We start from the raw sequence: 15,656 nt of genomic DNA, 5'->3' as shown, positions 1-15,656 counted from the left end.
GAGAACAGATGCAGTAGTGAAGGGTGTTGAACAAAGGAGGAAGTCAACTTACCTTAGTGTAATATGAATATATCCCTAAGAACACTGTCACCTGAAATAGGTTGTTTCACTGCAAAGATCGTGGCTTAGAAACAATTCTCAGAAAAAAAGAGTCTCTACTTTCCCAAATGTAAAAATTACCCTTAGAAGTGAACTGGACTTCTGTGAGATGAGTAGGAGAAAGGGGAATGATTTACCTTCCAGGAAGGTGGATCAATATGATGTAGCAGATAGCAAAGAAAACTGAGGACATAGGACTTATTTTGAGTAAATGATGACAGAATGAAACTTTGTCTTGCCAGAGAGCTTGACAGTCCGTCAATGGTGATTTGCTCGCTCTCTCTCTCTCTCTCTCTCTCTCTCTCTCTCTCTCTCTCTCTCTCTTTTAATATTTTTGGTTTTTAGTTGTAGTTGTTAGTGGACCTTTATTGTATTTATTTATTTTTATGTGGTGCTGAGGATCCAACCCAGTGCCCCACACATGCTAAGCAAGTGCTCCACCACTGAGCCACAACCCCAGCCTGGCGATTCGCTCTTTGAGATGCAGATGGGGATCTTTGGGCCGCTGTGGACCCTTAGCATCCTAGTTGTAGTGTCCTACCCCTATGGGCTGACCGAAAGGGATAAAGCCAGGGTAATAACACTTGTGCTGCCCTTGGGAGTGATCTCAGAACAGGGACGGTTGTTTTTCAGTATTACCTAGCAACTCAAAAAACAATCTTTTAATACCAATCCATTTCTGAGAATTGTTAAGCCTTTTGTGTTGGTAGCCTCCCCCAAATGACAATTTTCAGAAAATAATACCATCCCACTAGCTCTAGTGTAGCTGGGATTCAAAGCACTTTTGTTTTAAAACCCTGTTCTTAGGAATTTGGTTTTCTTAAAATATCATTGGATGGAGAACTAGAAGTTCCCATGCTTGGGTTTAATGAAAACCATTTTTTTGACAAACTTGACAAATAACTGTTGCCTGCTTTTGTGGTCTCAGAATTTGGAGATCAATATCTTCCTCCTCAAAGAAAACCTGTCTTCTTTTAGAGTCAACTTTTAATGACCAATTATGGAGATTGACCTTGTGGGCTGTCTGTGGCAAGTTTGTGTCCTGCTGGCTTTCCCCATCACCTAGAAGCCTCCATGCTCCTTGGGGTGCTGCTGTTTGGCCTGGGTTTTAACTACGGATCTAATGTATTCATTCCAGTATCAGTCTGAATAAAACAGTAATTAGGAAAGTGATGATGCCACAATTTTTTTCAGAAACAAATATTTTAGGGGTATTATATTGCCAATTTCCTCCATTTATAAGTAAAAATGTTTTGGGTAGATGTGATAATACATAGCCTCTGGCATTAGTGGACAGATTACTGAAGCAGCACACAGCCCAGCAATTGGGACAGCATGGGCTTGAGTGACAGCTTCTCATTAGGTCACTAGTTGTGTGAGCTAAAGTAAGTCCTTGAACCTCTCAGACCTCCATTTTCTCTCCACAGTCCCTACCTCAGAGAATTGTTGTGAATGAAGAGCAATTACAATAGTACTGGTCAGTTGGCGAAAGGCTTTGTGGATGTTTGCCATTATTATTATCATCATCATTGTTGTTCTTGCCTAGTGAATTTTGGGTAAAGTATGATAAGAAAGGAGGACTGGTATGATCAAGCTGTAATGTCCCTAAATGTAGCATCCCAATCTCACCCTCCACCACCACCACCACCAGGCTGGTATTTAGCTAGGATGCCCCAGCCATCCATCTGACTGGTCAGTGCCCCATCCTCTAACAGCTATTCCATATTTTGAATATCATTGACTGTTTGGAATTGGATTTCTAAATAACCCTTCAGTTCAGAATGGGTTCTGCCTTTTAATTTGAGCAATGTAAGAATATGCCTTCTGGTGTGCAGAGCAGGTCTCTCACTAGTGCAAAAGCCCAGCCAGCTTCCTGGGTCTGCTTCTTTCTCTCCATTGGACACCACTGGCCATTACAGCCACATCCTCATCTCCAGTGAGGCACCAAGGATGGGTACTTGGGGTAGATGAAGATCCCACATGTCCTTGGTTTCCTGAACAAGATTCTGCGCTTCCAACCTGGGGCCTGAAGACCCAAGGGACTTCTTTGGCATCTGATAATTTCTGCAAGGAATTTCAAATTGGGGAAGGTGGGTGGGTTTTAATAGTGATCTTTTACAATTTAACTTGAAAGTATTCTGCATCATTTGGATTCGATACAGAACTTAAAATTACCAGATGATTTTTGTTGCCTGAATTTACATTTATAAATAGACGATTTTATAGAATAGGACTAATGAGAACAGAAGAGGAGTAGACATGATAGATGAATAATACAACCCCAGCATATTAAGGAAAAATGAAAAACTATGTTAGAAGAAAGGAAGTTTTATGGTAAGTTCAGCTTGAGGAAATTGATAGAAGAATTGAATCATAGACCTGCCAGACTCAAAAGAATCCCCACCCTGGCCATCTATGTCCTGAGTATGTTGCAGTCTAGACATTTAGCTCACATCATCAGGTACTACATTCAATTGATGTTTTTAATTTTAATTTTATTTTGCAATAGTACATATAGCCTTGTTTCTGTTTCTTTTACAAATTTGGTTTTATATTTTTATATGAGCTGTAAGCTCTTTTAGATTAGGACACACTTAACACATGATTTTTTTAAAATAAAGTCATGACTTCATATGAGTTTTTCTTTTCTTTTAAAAGTGATTTTGTACATTAATCAGGTCTGAAAATTCTCAAGGTCTACAAATGTTAGGGATAGGATTGTCCTGGGGGCAAATTACCAGCTTCTCTGGACCTAATGTTTCTAGCTCAAAACTAAGATATATAAAGCCTACCATCCAATATTATATAAAGCTTAAGTATGATGTACATTCCTGGCCACATGTTATGTTCCTAATATCATAATTCTTTTTGCTCCTTCTCTTGAGCCACTCCTTTACAGTCGTTTGTATGCACACACGTGGGCAGACACACACCCAGACCAACTCAGCACATACAGAATGTAGTATATCAAAGTCTCCACAGAAGCACCCTTGCTTCCTCCTAATAAATGTGGTCATATGTAACAGCCCAGCCATTTGAAATATGTAGTTGAAAGTAGCCAAAATCAAAGGGAAATAAAAGTAGGATCACAACTCCAGACCTTTTAGAAGAAGTGTTTGTAATCAACTCTTTCTTAACTGAGCTTATCCATTAGGAAAACAGGGTATTACTCTAAACCAACATTTTTCATCATTGTTTTCAAAACTGCGCTGGGGTTGGGGAGCTGACATCTTTCCTCATCAGGAAGAAGCCAAACTGGGCATGGTGAGTACTCAAGGCACATGCAGGACATCCCTGGAAGGGAAGAAGAGGAGACACAGGACAGGGTTTTCTTCAGACTGCAGATCCTCTCCTTTTCCAGAATATCAGATTTTTGTGCATTCCTGCTTCTAAGCCAGGACTTAATGTGGCTTAAAAGAATAATGAACTGGATGTGGGAATGCAGAGCCACAGCCCATTCCCAGATGTGTCTTATAATTAGTTTGGGGATATTTGTTTGTTTGTTGTGTTTGAATTTACTGCCGACATTAAAAAAAGGGGGGAGAAGATTTCCCATGGAATTTTCTTTAAAAAAAAAAAAATGAGCAGTTCAACAAATAGCTTCTCCATGCCAGGAATCCCACTGTTGTACACTCTTGGGATAAAACAGTGACAAAACAAATTAGGGAAGAGCCCTATAATTCTGAAATTTTTATTCTAGAAGGAGACGATGCACTAGTATACTTAGATGGCATAGGTACCAGTTCAGCCAAATGATGATGGAGAAAGTGATTAGTTGGTCAGAGTCTACAGAGAAGTGACATTTGAACTGAGATACAGAAGGCACCTTAGAGCCTGACATGGGACTATCTTGGGTACAGAGCACCCCAGGAGGAGATAAAAAGGTCTTGATTTGGAACCAGTTTGTCCACACACACAGCAACCAAGTCACTGCGTAGCACTTTTCCTTAAGGAATGACACAGCGACATCTGTAGGCATTTGAGTCTGCCGACCCCTGACCTGCTTAGCCAAGTGACTAGATTCCTTGCTGAGCTGATCAGAGATACTTCTAGTTGCTTCAAGCACTGGCCACCCAGTTGCTGCACCAAGCCCACATTGTGGGAAATGGCATCAGACTTTTTTGAGAAGACTGCTACCCCTACTCAAGGGCACGTAACTTAGAGCTTTGCTGCTGAATTGGTGGTCCACAGATGAGTGGCACCAGCATCACCCAGCAGCTTGTCACAGAACACCTCAGGCTTTCCTCCAGATCCACCCAATCGGCCCCTATGCTTAGGACATCTCCCATTTTAATGAGCTCTTTAGCAAGACCTGATGGAGAGCATCCTATCACATCTCCAGATGCTTGCTAACTCTGTTGTACCATCCTTCATCCTAAACTGTTTTTCTAATCCAGAGCCTACTGGCTGTGCCACCCACAGCCCTTTGCTTCCCCCGCCCAGCCTCTTCCAACCTGTAATTGCAAGATGGTATTGAACTTTAATAATGAATGGAAATTTTCTCCTGATGGGGCTAATTAACTCATACTCTGATACTGTTTTCTGGAAATTCATAAATATCCACATATACCCAGTAAATTTTATTGATGTTAATGTGTGGTCTAATACTTTTGGCCATCTCTTCAAGGCAGAAACTTTCTATAACTGCCGAATCTTTATGATTTCCCATTACTGCTCCTTTCCTAAAATATATTTCAGTAAGTCATGTGATAGCTCAGCAAAAGCATAAAGGAAAAAATATCAAGTTTCTTCAATTAAATTTATTTTTTAAGAATCTCTTTTCCTTGTGTTTGATCCCCAGCACTGCAAAAAGGAAAAAAAAAAATCTTCCTCAGAAGGGAACATCTTACAGCCAAATATAGGCTCATTTCGTGTCTTAATTTCTAATATTCAACACATCTGTGATTTTGTGCTTCAAACAGAAGGTTGTTGGTTATAGTGAGTTGCCCTTAAATTTATTCTTGTCCAAACCAGTCCTGAAATGTACTTGCCCAGGGCTATAAGAATCCATCCATCCCCACATCAGTTTCGCTCCTTAGTTCGATTGCTTTCAACAAGAATGATTAGGTAATTGCCCATCAGACAAGTGTTTTGCTATATAATTAACGAGGAATGTTTACTCCTCAAAGATTTCATGGAAAAATAATTCCAGAAAAGGCAAACTAGCTATTCAAAGCCACAGACTTTAATTTGGAAATGAGAAGTCTACTCCACAATAGAGTAAATGTGGAAATTGTCACTATTCCCACTGAACTGACAAATGTGACTTAAAGGTTGATGAACTTTTATATTTTGATGTTAGCGAATGATTCTGCGCCAGTGTGCTAAAGCATGCAACAAAGTAGACTTAGATCTTGGAACTACTATGTGTACAATTGGTAGAAAATTATAGTAGAGGTTAAAAGAGATGAAAGCCTCCAAAAGCAACATCTGTCTGGCTCCTAAAGAAAACCAGTATATTTGAAGATCAGGAAGGACATAATGGTGATGGTGATGGTGATGGTGATGGTGATGATAAGAGGAAGAAGAGCAGCTCACTTTGGATCTGAGAGGTACACTTCTTAAGATCATTCCCTCAGAGAGCTAATGCTTACCCCATGTCTGGTTCTTAGGCCACCATAGCCCAAGTGAGGAGATGGTTACTGACCAGAGAAAACAGATGAAAAGCAGGGGAAATGTGGTCCCCACTGTCTTGAGTTCATGCCTGTATCAGCACAAGTGGCCTCATCTCTCATCACAGATGTTTCCAAATATTGCACAGTGAAAATGTGGGTTTAGGAGTAGAAGTGGCTGTTATTTCACAGTGCAAACAATCACCTTTTAATTGGTGGAACTTTTTTTTGAGATGGGTTTTGTGGAATTTCTTCCAACTGAGTCCCAGCTCAGAAACCTCATAGAACCTACTCCAGCTTTGTTCAGGAAAAAATATGTCATGTAGAACATGTTAGCTGCAAGAAGTAGAATGCCCAGCTCCTGTGTTTAAGTGATGAGGCTATTTATTGCTTACATGCATGACAAAAGAAATGTAAAGCAGGGGCTCCAGACTTGCTCCAGCAGCTCCATGATATCATACAGGACACTCCATGTCTCCGTGCCAGCCCCAGAATGTCAGAGTTCACATGGAGGATTTTCTTTTGCCTTGGAAGTCATCTGTGTAATCAGTTGAGCACTTCTAGTGCTGGGCACTTATTTGTCCAGGGCTCTGAGGTCTGACATGACACAGATCTCAAGTGAGAATAGCAGCATGTGTTTCTGTATGTTGGCTAATATTCCGGGTGTCAATGTCAACATGTAATCTCTGAAAGTGTAGGCTTTTTACTTAGAGTTTCCCTTCTAAACTCCACAGTGCTCATAAGATCAGGTCATTCTGCTTGTTGCCAAGTGCTTGTTGGAATGAGATCATGTACCTATTACAGAGGGGCTTCCAAGCCAACTAACATGCCAGGTGGGAAAAGCAAAGTGTATCTGACCTCCTTAGGTTGCATTAAAATTAGATGTTGTGTTTGGGTGAGTCTTTCCTTGTATTTTACCATTCTTTTCCTTTGGAGAGCCATTTGCTCAATTTTTGAACTCACTTTTCTTTATATGTTGCAAATAGAAGTTGACCTCATTAGTGCTTGGTAACCAGGCAGGAAAGTGGCCCCCCCTAGTGATTGCTAGTAGACCCCCATCCCGTCCTGCATGGGAGCATGAGTCCTGTCTTCTCCTGCCTGTCCCTTATTATGTGTGATAATCATTGTAGTTAAATACAGCTTCTACATGAAGAACTCAGGGTGCTTTAAACACATTGAACCTTGCCAGCAGAATACATAACTAACTCTTTTCCCAAATATGAGGGTAATATTTCAATGCACACTTTTTTTCTTGAAAGTATGTCTTTCTATGGAGCTGGGCTTAATTTTAGAGAATAATAATTCTGACCCTGGATTCAGAATGTCACTGTTCTATAACTGGTTTGTTCTCCCACCCCTCATTGACCTGTGTATGTTATTCTGACATAGGTTGGGGGGGCTGATGTTTCCCAAAAACAGACTGTAGGGGGCAGGGGGGCCATAACAGGAACACAGCAAACCATAAGAAAGAAAGTAAAGGGAAGCAAATATAAGTGCAGTAGGACTGGGATTCCACCTCTTGGGTCCCCTTCTTCCTCCGGGAGAAGTCTTTTCTGCTGTCCTTTAATAAACTTCTAATTTCTACTCTGAAAAAAAAAAAAAAAAAAAAAAAAGTGCAGTAGGACTGTTTATTATCAGAGCAAACACATCCATAACCCTCAACTCTGGATTCCTAAGGGCATCAGTATGTCAGAACCTATCATAATAGTTGATCATAATAAGAACCCTGAATTTTAAAGACAAATCAAAAACGTGTTTACTTTTTGTAAGACAGGAGAAAGGGATGCATTTTAGAATTTGTATAAAACTGCCTTTTCCAATTTTGGCAAATGTATAGACGATAGCTTCCAGACCATGGTTAGGAGGTGTGCTGAGGGTTGCCACTGAGTGGTGCTTCTCCTGACCTCTGTGCAGAGAGGCTTACCTTTTATCTAGCTTATAAATTTGTTTCTGCTTAAGATTACATTAGAGGATTCAAATGTCTTACAACTACTTGAAAACTGACAGTTTAGAAATTTCAGTCATGCAGAATTTCATTTCTTGATGTTGCCAGAGAGATCACCACATGACCTTCACACACATGCACTCCCAATAACAGACACGAAGAGGCCTCAATCAGAGCAAAAAGGCACATGTCACCCAGCCAACTCCTGAGACACCTGCTCGGCAGCCAGATAGATGCGCTGATGGGATATGAAGGGACGAGACACTTGGGATCCTGCCTGCCTGTACCAGGTGACCCTGCCTTGGGCCTGCATGTCCCAGCAGCTGCCTGCTTAGAAGGAGGATGCTGAGGGGGCAGTAGGAAGCCATAGAAAGAGGCTAGGAAGGAGTAGCCTAGGGAAAGACAGAAAAGCCCAGAGGAAGTAAGCACTACCTGGCTGGCAGATGAACTGCTTGGAGAACAGGCAAAAGCAACAGGAGCTTTCTTTTATCCATAGAGTAGGAGCAACTTGGTCCCTGCCTTGCTCTGCCTGAGCAGTGCCTGGCACTCCCCACCCCACCCCCAACCACCACCACGTGAACACTCTGTTAGCATCTGGTCACATCACTGGACATCACATAATCTTATTTAACAGAAGAGACGTTAGGGAGGTTTGTTTGCTCTGCCAGCAGTTATCACCTATGAAGAAGGAATCTCAGGCCTCTGTCCCCAGGCTTGAGCACAATCATCTCTTCTTCTGTGTGCCTGCTGCCCAGGTGGGGAAACCAGCCTGCACCCACAGCAGCATCAGGATTCCAGTAATGAGAAGCATATGTTTCTAGTACACAATTCATTAATTCTTGTATTCCCTGTAGCTTACTTCCTCCCACAAAACAGAAACCTTGGAAAATGCTTTGCCAGTAACAGCATGATTGTTGAATCCCAAAACAGTGTCACACCGTAGTCACTGGCTATGTGTGCATTTTACAGAAAATGTATGCCAAAATTAATATCTCTTCCCCAGATGACTCTGCTCCCTTTAGTTGGGAAGAGTAGCATCCCATTTTAATCACACTTTGCGGGGATATCTTTCTAGCCGACTACAGGTTACCTGATGTTATTTTTTGCTGGGAGCCATTAGCCAAGTAGGACTGCATCTGTAGCTTTCACTCCATTGGAAGTACTGTTGAGTTCCTACCCTGTGGATATTTCTAGGTGTGGAGAAGACAAAAGGAATATAAGACACAGGCTCAAACGCTCAAAGCTTACCGTCTTCTAGAGGAGATAAGACCTAGAAAAATAGCCAGCAACCTAAGGTATACTAGATATACTAGAAGGAAGAGCACATGGTTTGATTTGTATCCTGGAAAATGGGTAGACTTTTGGAAAAGAGTAAAACTACGTGAGGTTGGACCCATGATAATAGGCAAAGTCACTCTTTTTGTACTGTGTATTGTAAGGACCAACTTGGCAAGAACCAATGAGGGGCATGTAGTACAGGAAGAGGTGTTGGGAAGACTGGCCATTCTGTGCCTTCGTTTACAGGTCCCCAGCAACTCCCACTGCTAATGGCATTTGAAGTCCTGCCCAGGTGAAGGCAAACTCCTTCCCAGCCTCAGTACCACCACTCTCTTGCATGCAACCTGGGTTTCCCTCTGCCCCATCCCTGTCCATCATTCATACCCATTGCTCTATGACTAGGTTCTTGCTGTTCTCTTCCCTATAATAGCCTCTCCTTCTTTCTCCTGGCCTCACCCCCTCCCCCTACTGACAAACCCTACTTGACCATCAAAGCTAACTTCATCCTTCTCCCCTGCCCCAGGGGCACTGTTTCCCTTGCTGAACTCCCAAAACAGCTATGACTTTTTCTGTCACTGGTCTTTCTGGCTTCCACTGGCACCACTACCAGATCCTCCATCTCCCTGGATGGACCTGGGACCTGTCAGCTGGATGGTGTGTGTGTCTGTGTACATGTGTGTTCTTCTACCCACTTGGCTTGCCCCAGATGTAACTTGGAGATATTTTAAAGTCTGTTTCACTTGATTTTCTTGTAGAAGGCAAAGGCAACTTAGGGATAAAGGTAGGTGGTTTTCTCCTGAATGAGCAGGAATTGGGGCTGTTTCCAGCTCTTATTCTCTGAGGCCCATTTATCCTAACCTAAGTATCTGCCCCATTTGAAGAGCAGTCAGTCAAGAATCCAATTTGGGGAAAACTGCAAAACAAAGAATGCACAGCCGCCTCCCGGCTGATCCAGAAATCTTGCAATTGGGGGAGCACATGTGTGGGAGTGGGCATGGTATGTAAGTCAGGACAGAACTGGAGGGGGCCCAGGGGCTGGGGCGTGGGGGTGGAAGCAGTCGTAAAATCCATTCTCTACTTCTGGGGAGATGTTCTTACCCACCATAGAAACCTTTCTTCTTCAGTGTCCAGTGTCTTCTGTTTCCTTAGGAGCCCCCATGGACATAGTGATTCCTCTCAGTTGCCAAACGACCTGTGGGCAAACCCACCTCCGGAAATGAATCTGAATTGGGCTTCTATGTTCTCAGACTCATTTTAGAGTCCTTTTAGCTTAAATTCTGCTCTAATTTGAACAGGAATCATCTGGAGCCAAGAGCAAGCCTGTTGCATGGGACAGCCAGAGAATGCAAAGCTCTTCTGGATGCCTGGCTTCTCCCACTATCCTTCTTTGTGTGTCGCTGTCCTTTAAGCAGAGGAGGGGGGCTGTGAGACAGGAGGCATAACATCACTGGGCACCTTTTCACTGCATTTGAATGTTACCATGGCAACTGATAGTGTCTAGAAGCTGCCCAAGTATTGTTTCTTTCTTCAGAGGGGACATAATCCACTATTGCCTCAGCCATACGTGCACCTAAGAAAGGCAGAAATGTGGGTAGAATATTCGGTATACTTGATCCTTTCAGCACATCTGTGGCCGACACTTGCTGCAGTGAGGCAGCTATGCAGGAGCCCCGAGTGTGCAGCCCACCCTCTAGAGTGGTGAGCATGAGCCATGGGAGAGCTTCACCTGCCTCTTCCTTGCCTTCTGCCCACAGCAGCCCTCCCGGGCCTCAGAGAGCAGGGTGCTCTGCAGGTTGGCCCAGTGGTTCCACTTTTGGCTGGGAAACCACCTACAACCTCAGGCAAGTTAATCCTCCTCAGTGGGTCTACTCTTATAAACTTTACAAAGTAACCAAATAAACAGACACTGGGAAGGTTGGTGGGAATACAGCATGACAGAGGGGAAACAATAACCCCGCCCTGGAGGTCGGGTGGGCCTAGGTACCTCCACTGTGCTTTCCTGAAACAAAGGGCCTTGGAAGGGTTTTACAACTCCCCAGTCCTCGGTTTCCTCATCTGAAAAGGGACCCTGAGGCCTACCCTGTTTGGTTGTTGTGAGAATTTTAGATAAAATATCTGTAAGACATGTATACTGTGACTAGCTAGTACATAGTGGTTCCTTAATGATAATAAAGTAGTAACTGATGATAAAACCTGAACTTACTTTGACTTATTCAGTGTTTCCTAGCATCAAAACCAACTGAATTTTTTTTTTCTTAAATACTCACCTAAGCCAGGCTTACTAGAACAGAATTTGCAAAGATTGAGGAATTATAAATTTAAAATTAAAAAAAAACTTTCTAAGTAATTGTAACATAGCCAATCTGTGATTAGGTATAGGAAATTTATTTGTTCAAAGATAATGATTATAAACATCACAAGATTCTCCCCCCCTTTTTACTTCCAACAGCCCCTGGCATGCTGCCATTATTCTATTTCTGCACTGCAAAGGCTCCTGCTGAAATTATCTGTGTTTGGAAAGAGGGATAATAAATAAAGTGGCTGAAACTAATTTGATTGGGGGAAGGCAAAGAAGGACTTAAATTGTTCACCTTTTCCCTAAAGGGAAGTTGAAAAGAATTTTTACAGAGAGCTGTATGCAATCTCCAGGTGATGATTTAACTCTCCAGACTACCAAATGAGCTCTAAACATGACATTTAAGGTGACTTTTACAAGTACATAAGCCTTAAATAGGAGTTCAGCGTGCTCATAGCTGAAGTTCTTTTCTGAATCCCACAGGAACGTGGCTGAAGAGCGGTCTAGGCCTCGTGCACCAGGAAGGCAGCCAGCTAACGTGGACGTACATTGCCCCCCAGCTGGGGTACTGGGTGGCAGCCATGTCTCCTCCCATCCCAGGTAACACGAAGCCAACACTGGCGATGATGGGGATTGATTTCTTTGAGGGCTCAGGCTAAGTATGCATTTGAAAATAACCTCAGCAGAGAGATCACATCCAACTCAAAACTGCTTCAAAGTCTGAAATCAAATGATGGAAAAAAGGCATTTTGTGGGGGTGGAAGAGTTCTGGTTGGAACTTTCCCATTTAAGACAAGAATAATGCATGGAAAATAGTCTTGCCTCCTGTCTCTGTTTTGCTCGGACAGCTGCCATGGGGCATTCTTAATCAGAAGCCCACAGAGGAGACTCAGACCTCCTCCCTAATTCCCAAAACAGCTGGGGCCTGGTGTGAGCAAGCTCATAGGAAGAACACTCAACAGAGGGACTACCGGAAAGTCACCATAGTGGGCTTCCTAGGGCAAAATATTTGATTTGACACTTCCAAACTGCTTACATGCAAATCAATTGCTCTGTGCCCCAAAGAATTATCTCCACTTAGGGTATGTGAATTCACTCCTATTTTTTAAAGTGTGATTCAAAAATGTGATTCTTAACCTATATTCCCAAATATATATTCCAGAATTGTTTTTCAAAATGGGCATCTCATGAGAATCATATCTAGTGATGTCTTCCATTGCTACATTTTGCTTTAGAATCCATAACACTTGGACTGCCTACCTTCATGAAACTGTTCTGTGGTAGCCAATCTTTATGCTTACAAGCCCCTTTGATTGCTATTTTTTTAAACACATCTAAAAGTCATGCACATCTAAATCTGGTGAGCAAAATAGGAGATTGAGCTAGGTCAAAATGTGCTGTGATTAAAAAGGCTCTCTTGCAAATTAACCATGAAGGCATTTCCTAATGGAAGTACAAAGTATTTTAGTAATGGAATTATCACTGGAATTAACACTTAAACTCCCAAAGTAACTAATGTGTTGGAGGCCATTCCTAAGGTGGGTGTTGAAAAGTTTGTTAAATTGATTTTATGTTCCCATAGCAAGAAAATTTACACTTCAGGTGTGTGTTTTTCTTGATGGCATGGTTCTTATAGCATTGTAACATGAACTGGGTACAGAAATGCCCTATTTTCCTAATTTGAAATATTAAGAGAATGTGACTAAGAAGAAAGAAAGAAAAGAAATTCCTTAGGTACCAAAGCAGAAGCCACAAAGCCCATGCATTAAAGTGAACTTTTGTTTTAGACAGATTTCAAAACAACTGTGGCTATCAGTTTTCCATTATGCCACAGATGAATATATGTTTTTGTAAAAAGGAAAGGGGACTGACGAACACAGCCATGAAGTAAGAGACTCAAGAGCTCTGAGAGCACCCACAGCCCAGCCTGATGGCATTTAATGTGTGGATACATGCATGGTAAACTCAGAGCCATCAATTTATTAAAGCAAATGACAGTAATGCTGTGTTTTCACGAGTCCAAAACCAAGAAGAAAATAATGGGGGTTTCATTCTTTTATTATCTGCTTAAGAAGGAAGCAAAGCACAGCTATGAATTTTCTGCAGATTTCCTGTGGCAGAGTTTGAAATAATTACCTTCTGAGTACTGAACAGACCATGTTTCAGTTTTCTTGAAATGATTTCTGTATGTACCCTACGGTTGTTTTGTTTGTCTCGTTTTTGTGGTGCTGGGGATCAAACCCAGGTAGCCAAGTTTTCTTGGTGGCTTTCTCACAAGGCTCCCCATCTGGGGAGGCTGCCTTTGTATAAGAAGTTGTATATGGAACAAGTGAAGTGAAGCAGTGGGGAGTTCTTTTTCCAGCTTGCTGAACCTTCATCCCTAACATCCCACACCATTGAAGTGAATTGTATTTGGGAGAGAAGGTGTTCTCTTTTGGACTCAGAAATGCCAGTATTTTCAAAAATTGATAAACCTCTTTCACTTGATGTGACTCTAAAGAGATTTGGCTCCTTAAAATGATTTTTGAAGAAATCTTCACCTATCAAAAAAAAATTTTTTTAAGCAAATGGGTGTTTGTGGGATTTAGTAATCATAACCAGGCTACTCTGGAATAATGTGAAACCCACAGTTTTTTCCTTTCCCTGCATTGGCCCATTGCCAGGATATTGACCATCAATAAATGCTCAAAGCCCAGATATTGTAATTTTCAGAGGATTTTGTTGTTGATTCATTGTGTCAGTAATATCAAGACAGACTTGCACTATTTTTAGACTTAAAAGATATGAATTAAACTCCTATTTCTTGGTATTCTTTACAATATGTATTTTAGAAGGAAATATTTTTATCTCTAGTAACCTTATCTGTAAATTCTAAAGAGGTCTGTGGCTATCTGGGCTTGGTGCAATACACCTGTAATTCTAGCTAGTTGGGAGGATGAAGCAGGCTGATCACAAGTTCAACTCCATTCCGGGCAACTTAATGAGACCCTGTTGCAAAATACAATTAAGAGAGCTGGGAATGTAGCTCAGTGGTAAAATGCTTGCCTGGCATGAGCAAGGCCCTGGGGTTCAGTCCCCAGTACCACTAAAAAAAAGAAAAGAGGTCTGTAGCAGTGTGCGGTTAGTCTTTTAAAAAATGTAGAAGAATGTTTTATTATTTTACATGGAAAGAATTTTCATTACACTTAACACCCTGTAATAAGTTATTGCTTTTTAAAGTCATAGTAAATTTATGTCATATATTTAGACAATGTAAATTTATGTCATGCATTTAGAGAAAGGGCACTCTATGTAGTAATAATTGGCTGCCCAAACATATTGAGAATAAGATCTTGTGATTTTATTTTTCCTGTCAAATAAAATCTCCAGATATTCAGATCCTCTCTTAAAGGTGAGAAACCCCTTATTATGTTCTCTTTCATCCATTTGCTTTTATTAAAAGACCATGGGTCTGGGGTCATGGCTCAGTGTTAGAGTGCTTGCCTACCATGTGTGAGGCACTAGCTTTAATTCTTGGCCCTGAATATAAATAAATAAAATAAAGGTCCATTGGACAACTAAAAAATATTTTTTAAAAAAAGATCATGTATTTAGAATGATGAACATGCTGCCAGGTGAGGCTCACTTCTCAGATAAGAAGGGTCTCTTGACACAGCCACGTTCCTATTTGAGTTTTGAAAGTGCTGCTGGCCCCGGAAGCTTCCATAATAATGTTAATTATGGAATGAAATGGTGGTGGTTCCACAAACCCATCGATCAAGGGTATTTTTGTCTGGCCTTTGCTCTGTGCCCATGCCAGGAAGAGTAAGAAAAAAGACATTATGTTCTCAACTAATTATCCCTCTTTTTATTTAAAGGTATCAAAATATCTAAAATGCCATTTTCTGACCTTCTAGGTCCCGTTGTAACACAGGACATTACCACGTATCACACCGTGTTTCTTTTGGCCATTTTAGGAGGAATGGCTTTCATACTTTTGGTTTTGCTGTGTCTCCTTTTATATTATTGCAGGTAAAGTGTTACCATTTTGGCAATATCTTTTTTAATGTCAAAGTTCTTGTGCAATTGATATTTGGAAGCATTGGTATGAAGTTGCTTTTTGTGTATTTTTTTTCCTAAATTGAGATCCTTTTTCTTGTTGTGAAACAGTATCTACAAACTCAAATGCATGATCTAAATTACAAATGAAACTACACGATGTGTAAGGCCAAGGGGAGTTGTATAAAAACGTTTGACAATTGTCATCTGATTCCCTTGGAGTACTCCCAAATACTGATGGAGAGATGATACTCTCAAGATCAAAGCAGAATTATTCTTATTTTGATGTCACGTCTGTTCACTGAGCAAGAATGTTTATCGTTGGCTCTTGGGTAACCCCTTACAAATGAATTAGTTGGCTGTTCTTACAAAAACCTGAGGATCACTC

At 41.4% G+C, this 15,656-nt stretch overlaps 1 protein-coding gene across 1 annotated transcript in view; it reads left to right on the top strand.

The window, feature by feature from the left end:
- Positions 1-15,656, top strand: part of Fam171a1 (family with sequence similarity 171 member A1) — a 117,038-nt gene that overhangs the window by 98,246 nt on the left and 3,136 nt on the right. Inside the window, exons 6-7 of the mRNA XM_046448364.2 lie at positions 11,714-11,830; positions 15,127-15,241. Coding sequence (XP_046304320.1) covers positions 11,714-11,830; positions 15,127-15,241 — 232 coding nt within the window. The remainder of the gene's footprint in view (positions 1-11,713; positions 11,831-15,126; positions 15,242-15,656) is intronic.

The sequence above is a fragment of the Marmota monax genome, unplaced genomic scaffold (assembly GCF_021218885.2).
Source record: "Marmota monax isolate L192 unplaced genomic scaffold, Marmota_monax_Labrador192_F-V1.1 WCK01_AAM20220418_F8-fsc00066, whole genome shotgun sequence".
Taxonomy (NCBI): Eukaryota; Metazoa; Chordata; class Mammalia; order Rodentia; family Sciuridae; genus Marmota; species Marmota monax.
The sequence above is the reverse complement of the archived record's forward strand: the minus strand, read 5'-3'. Positions and strand labels throughout refer to the sequence as shown.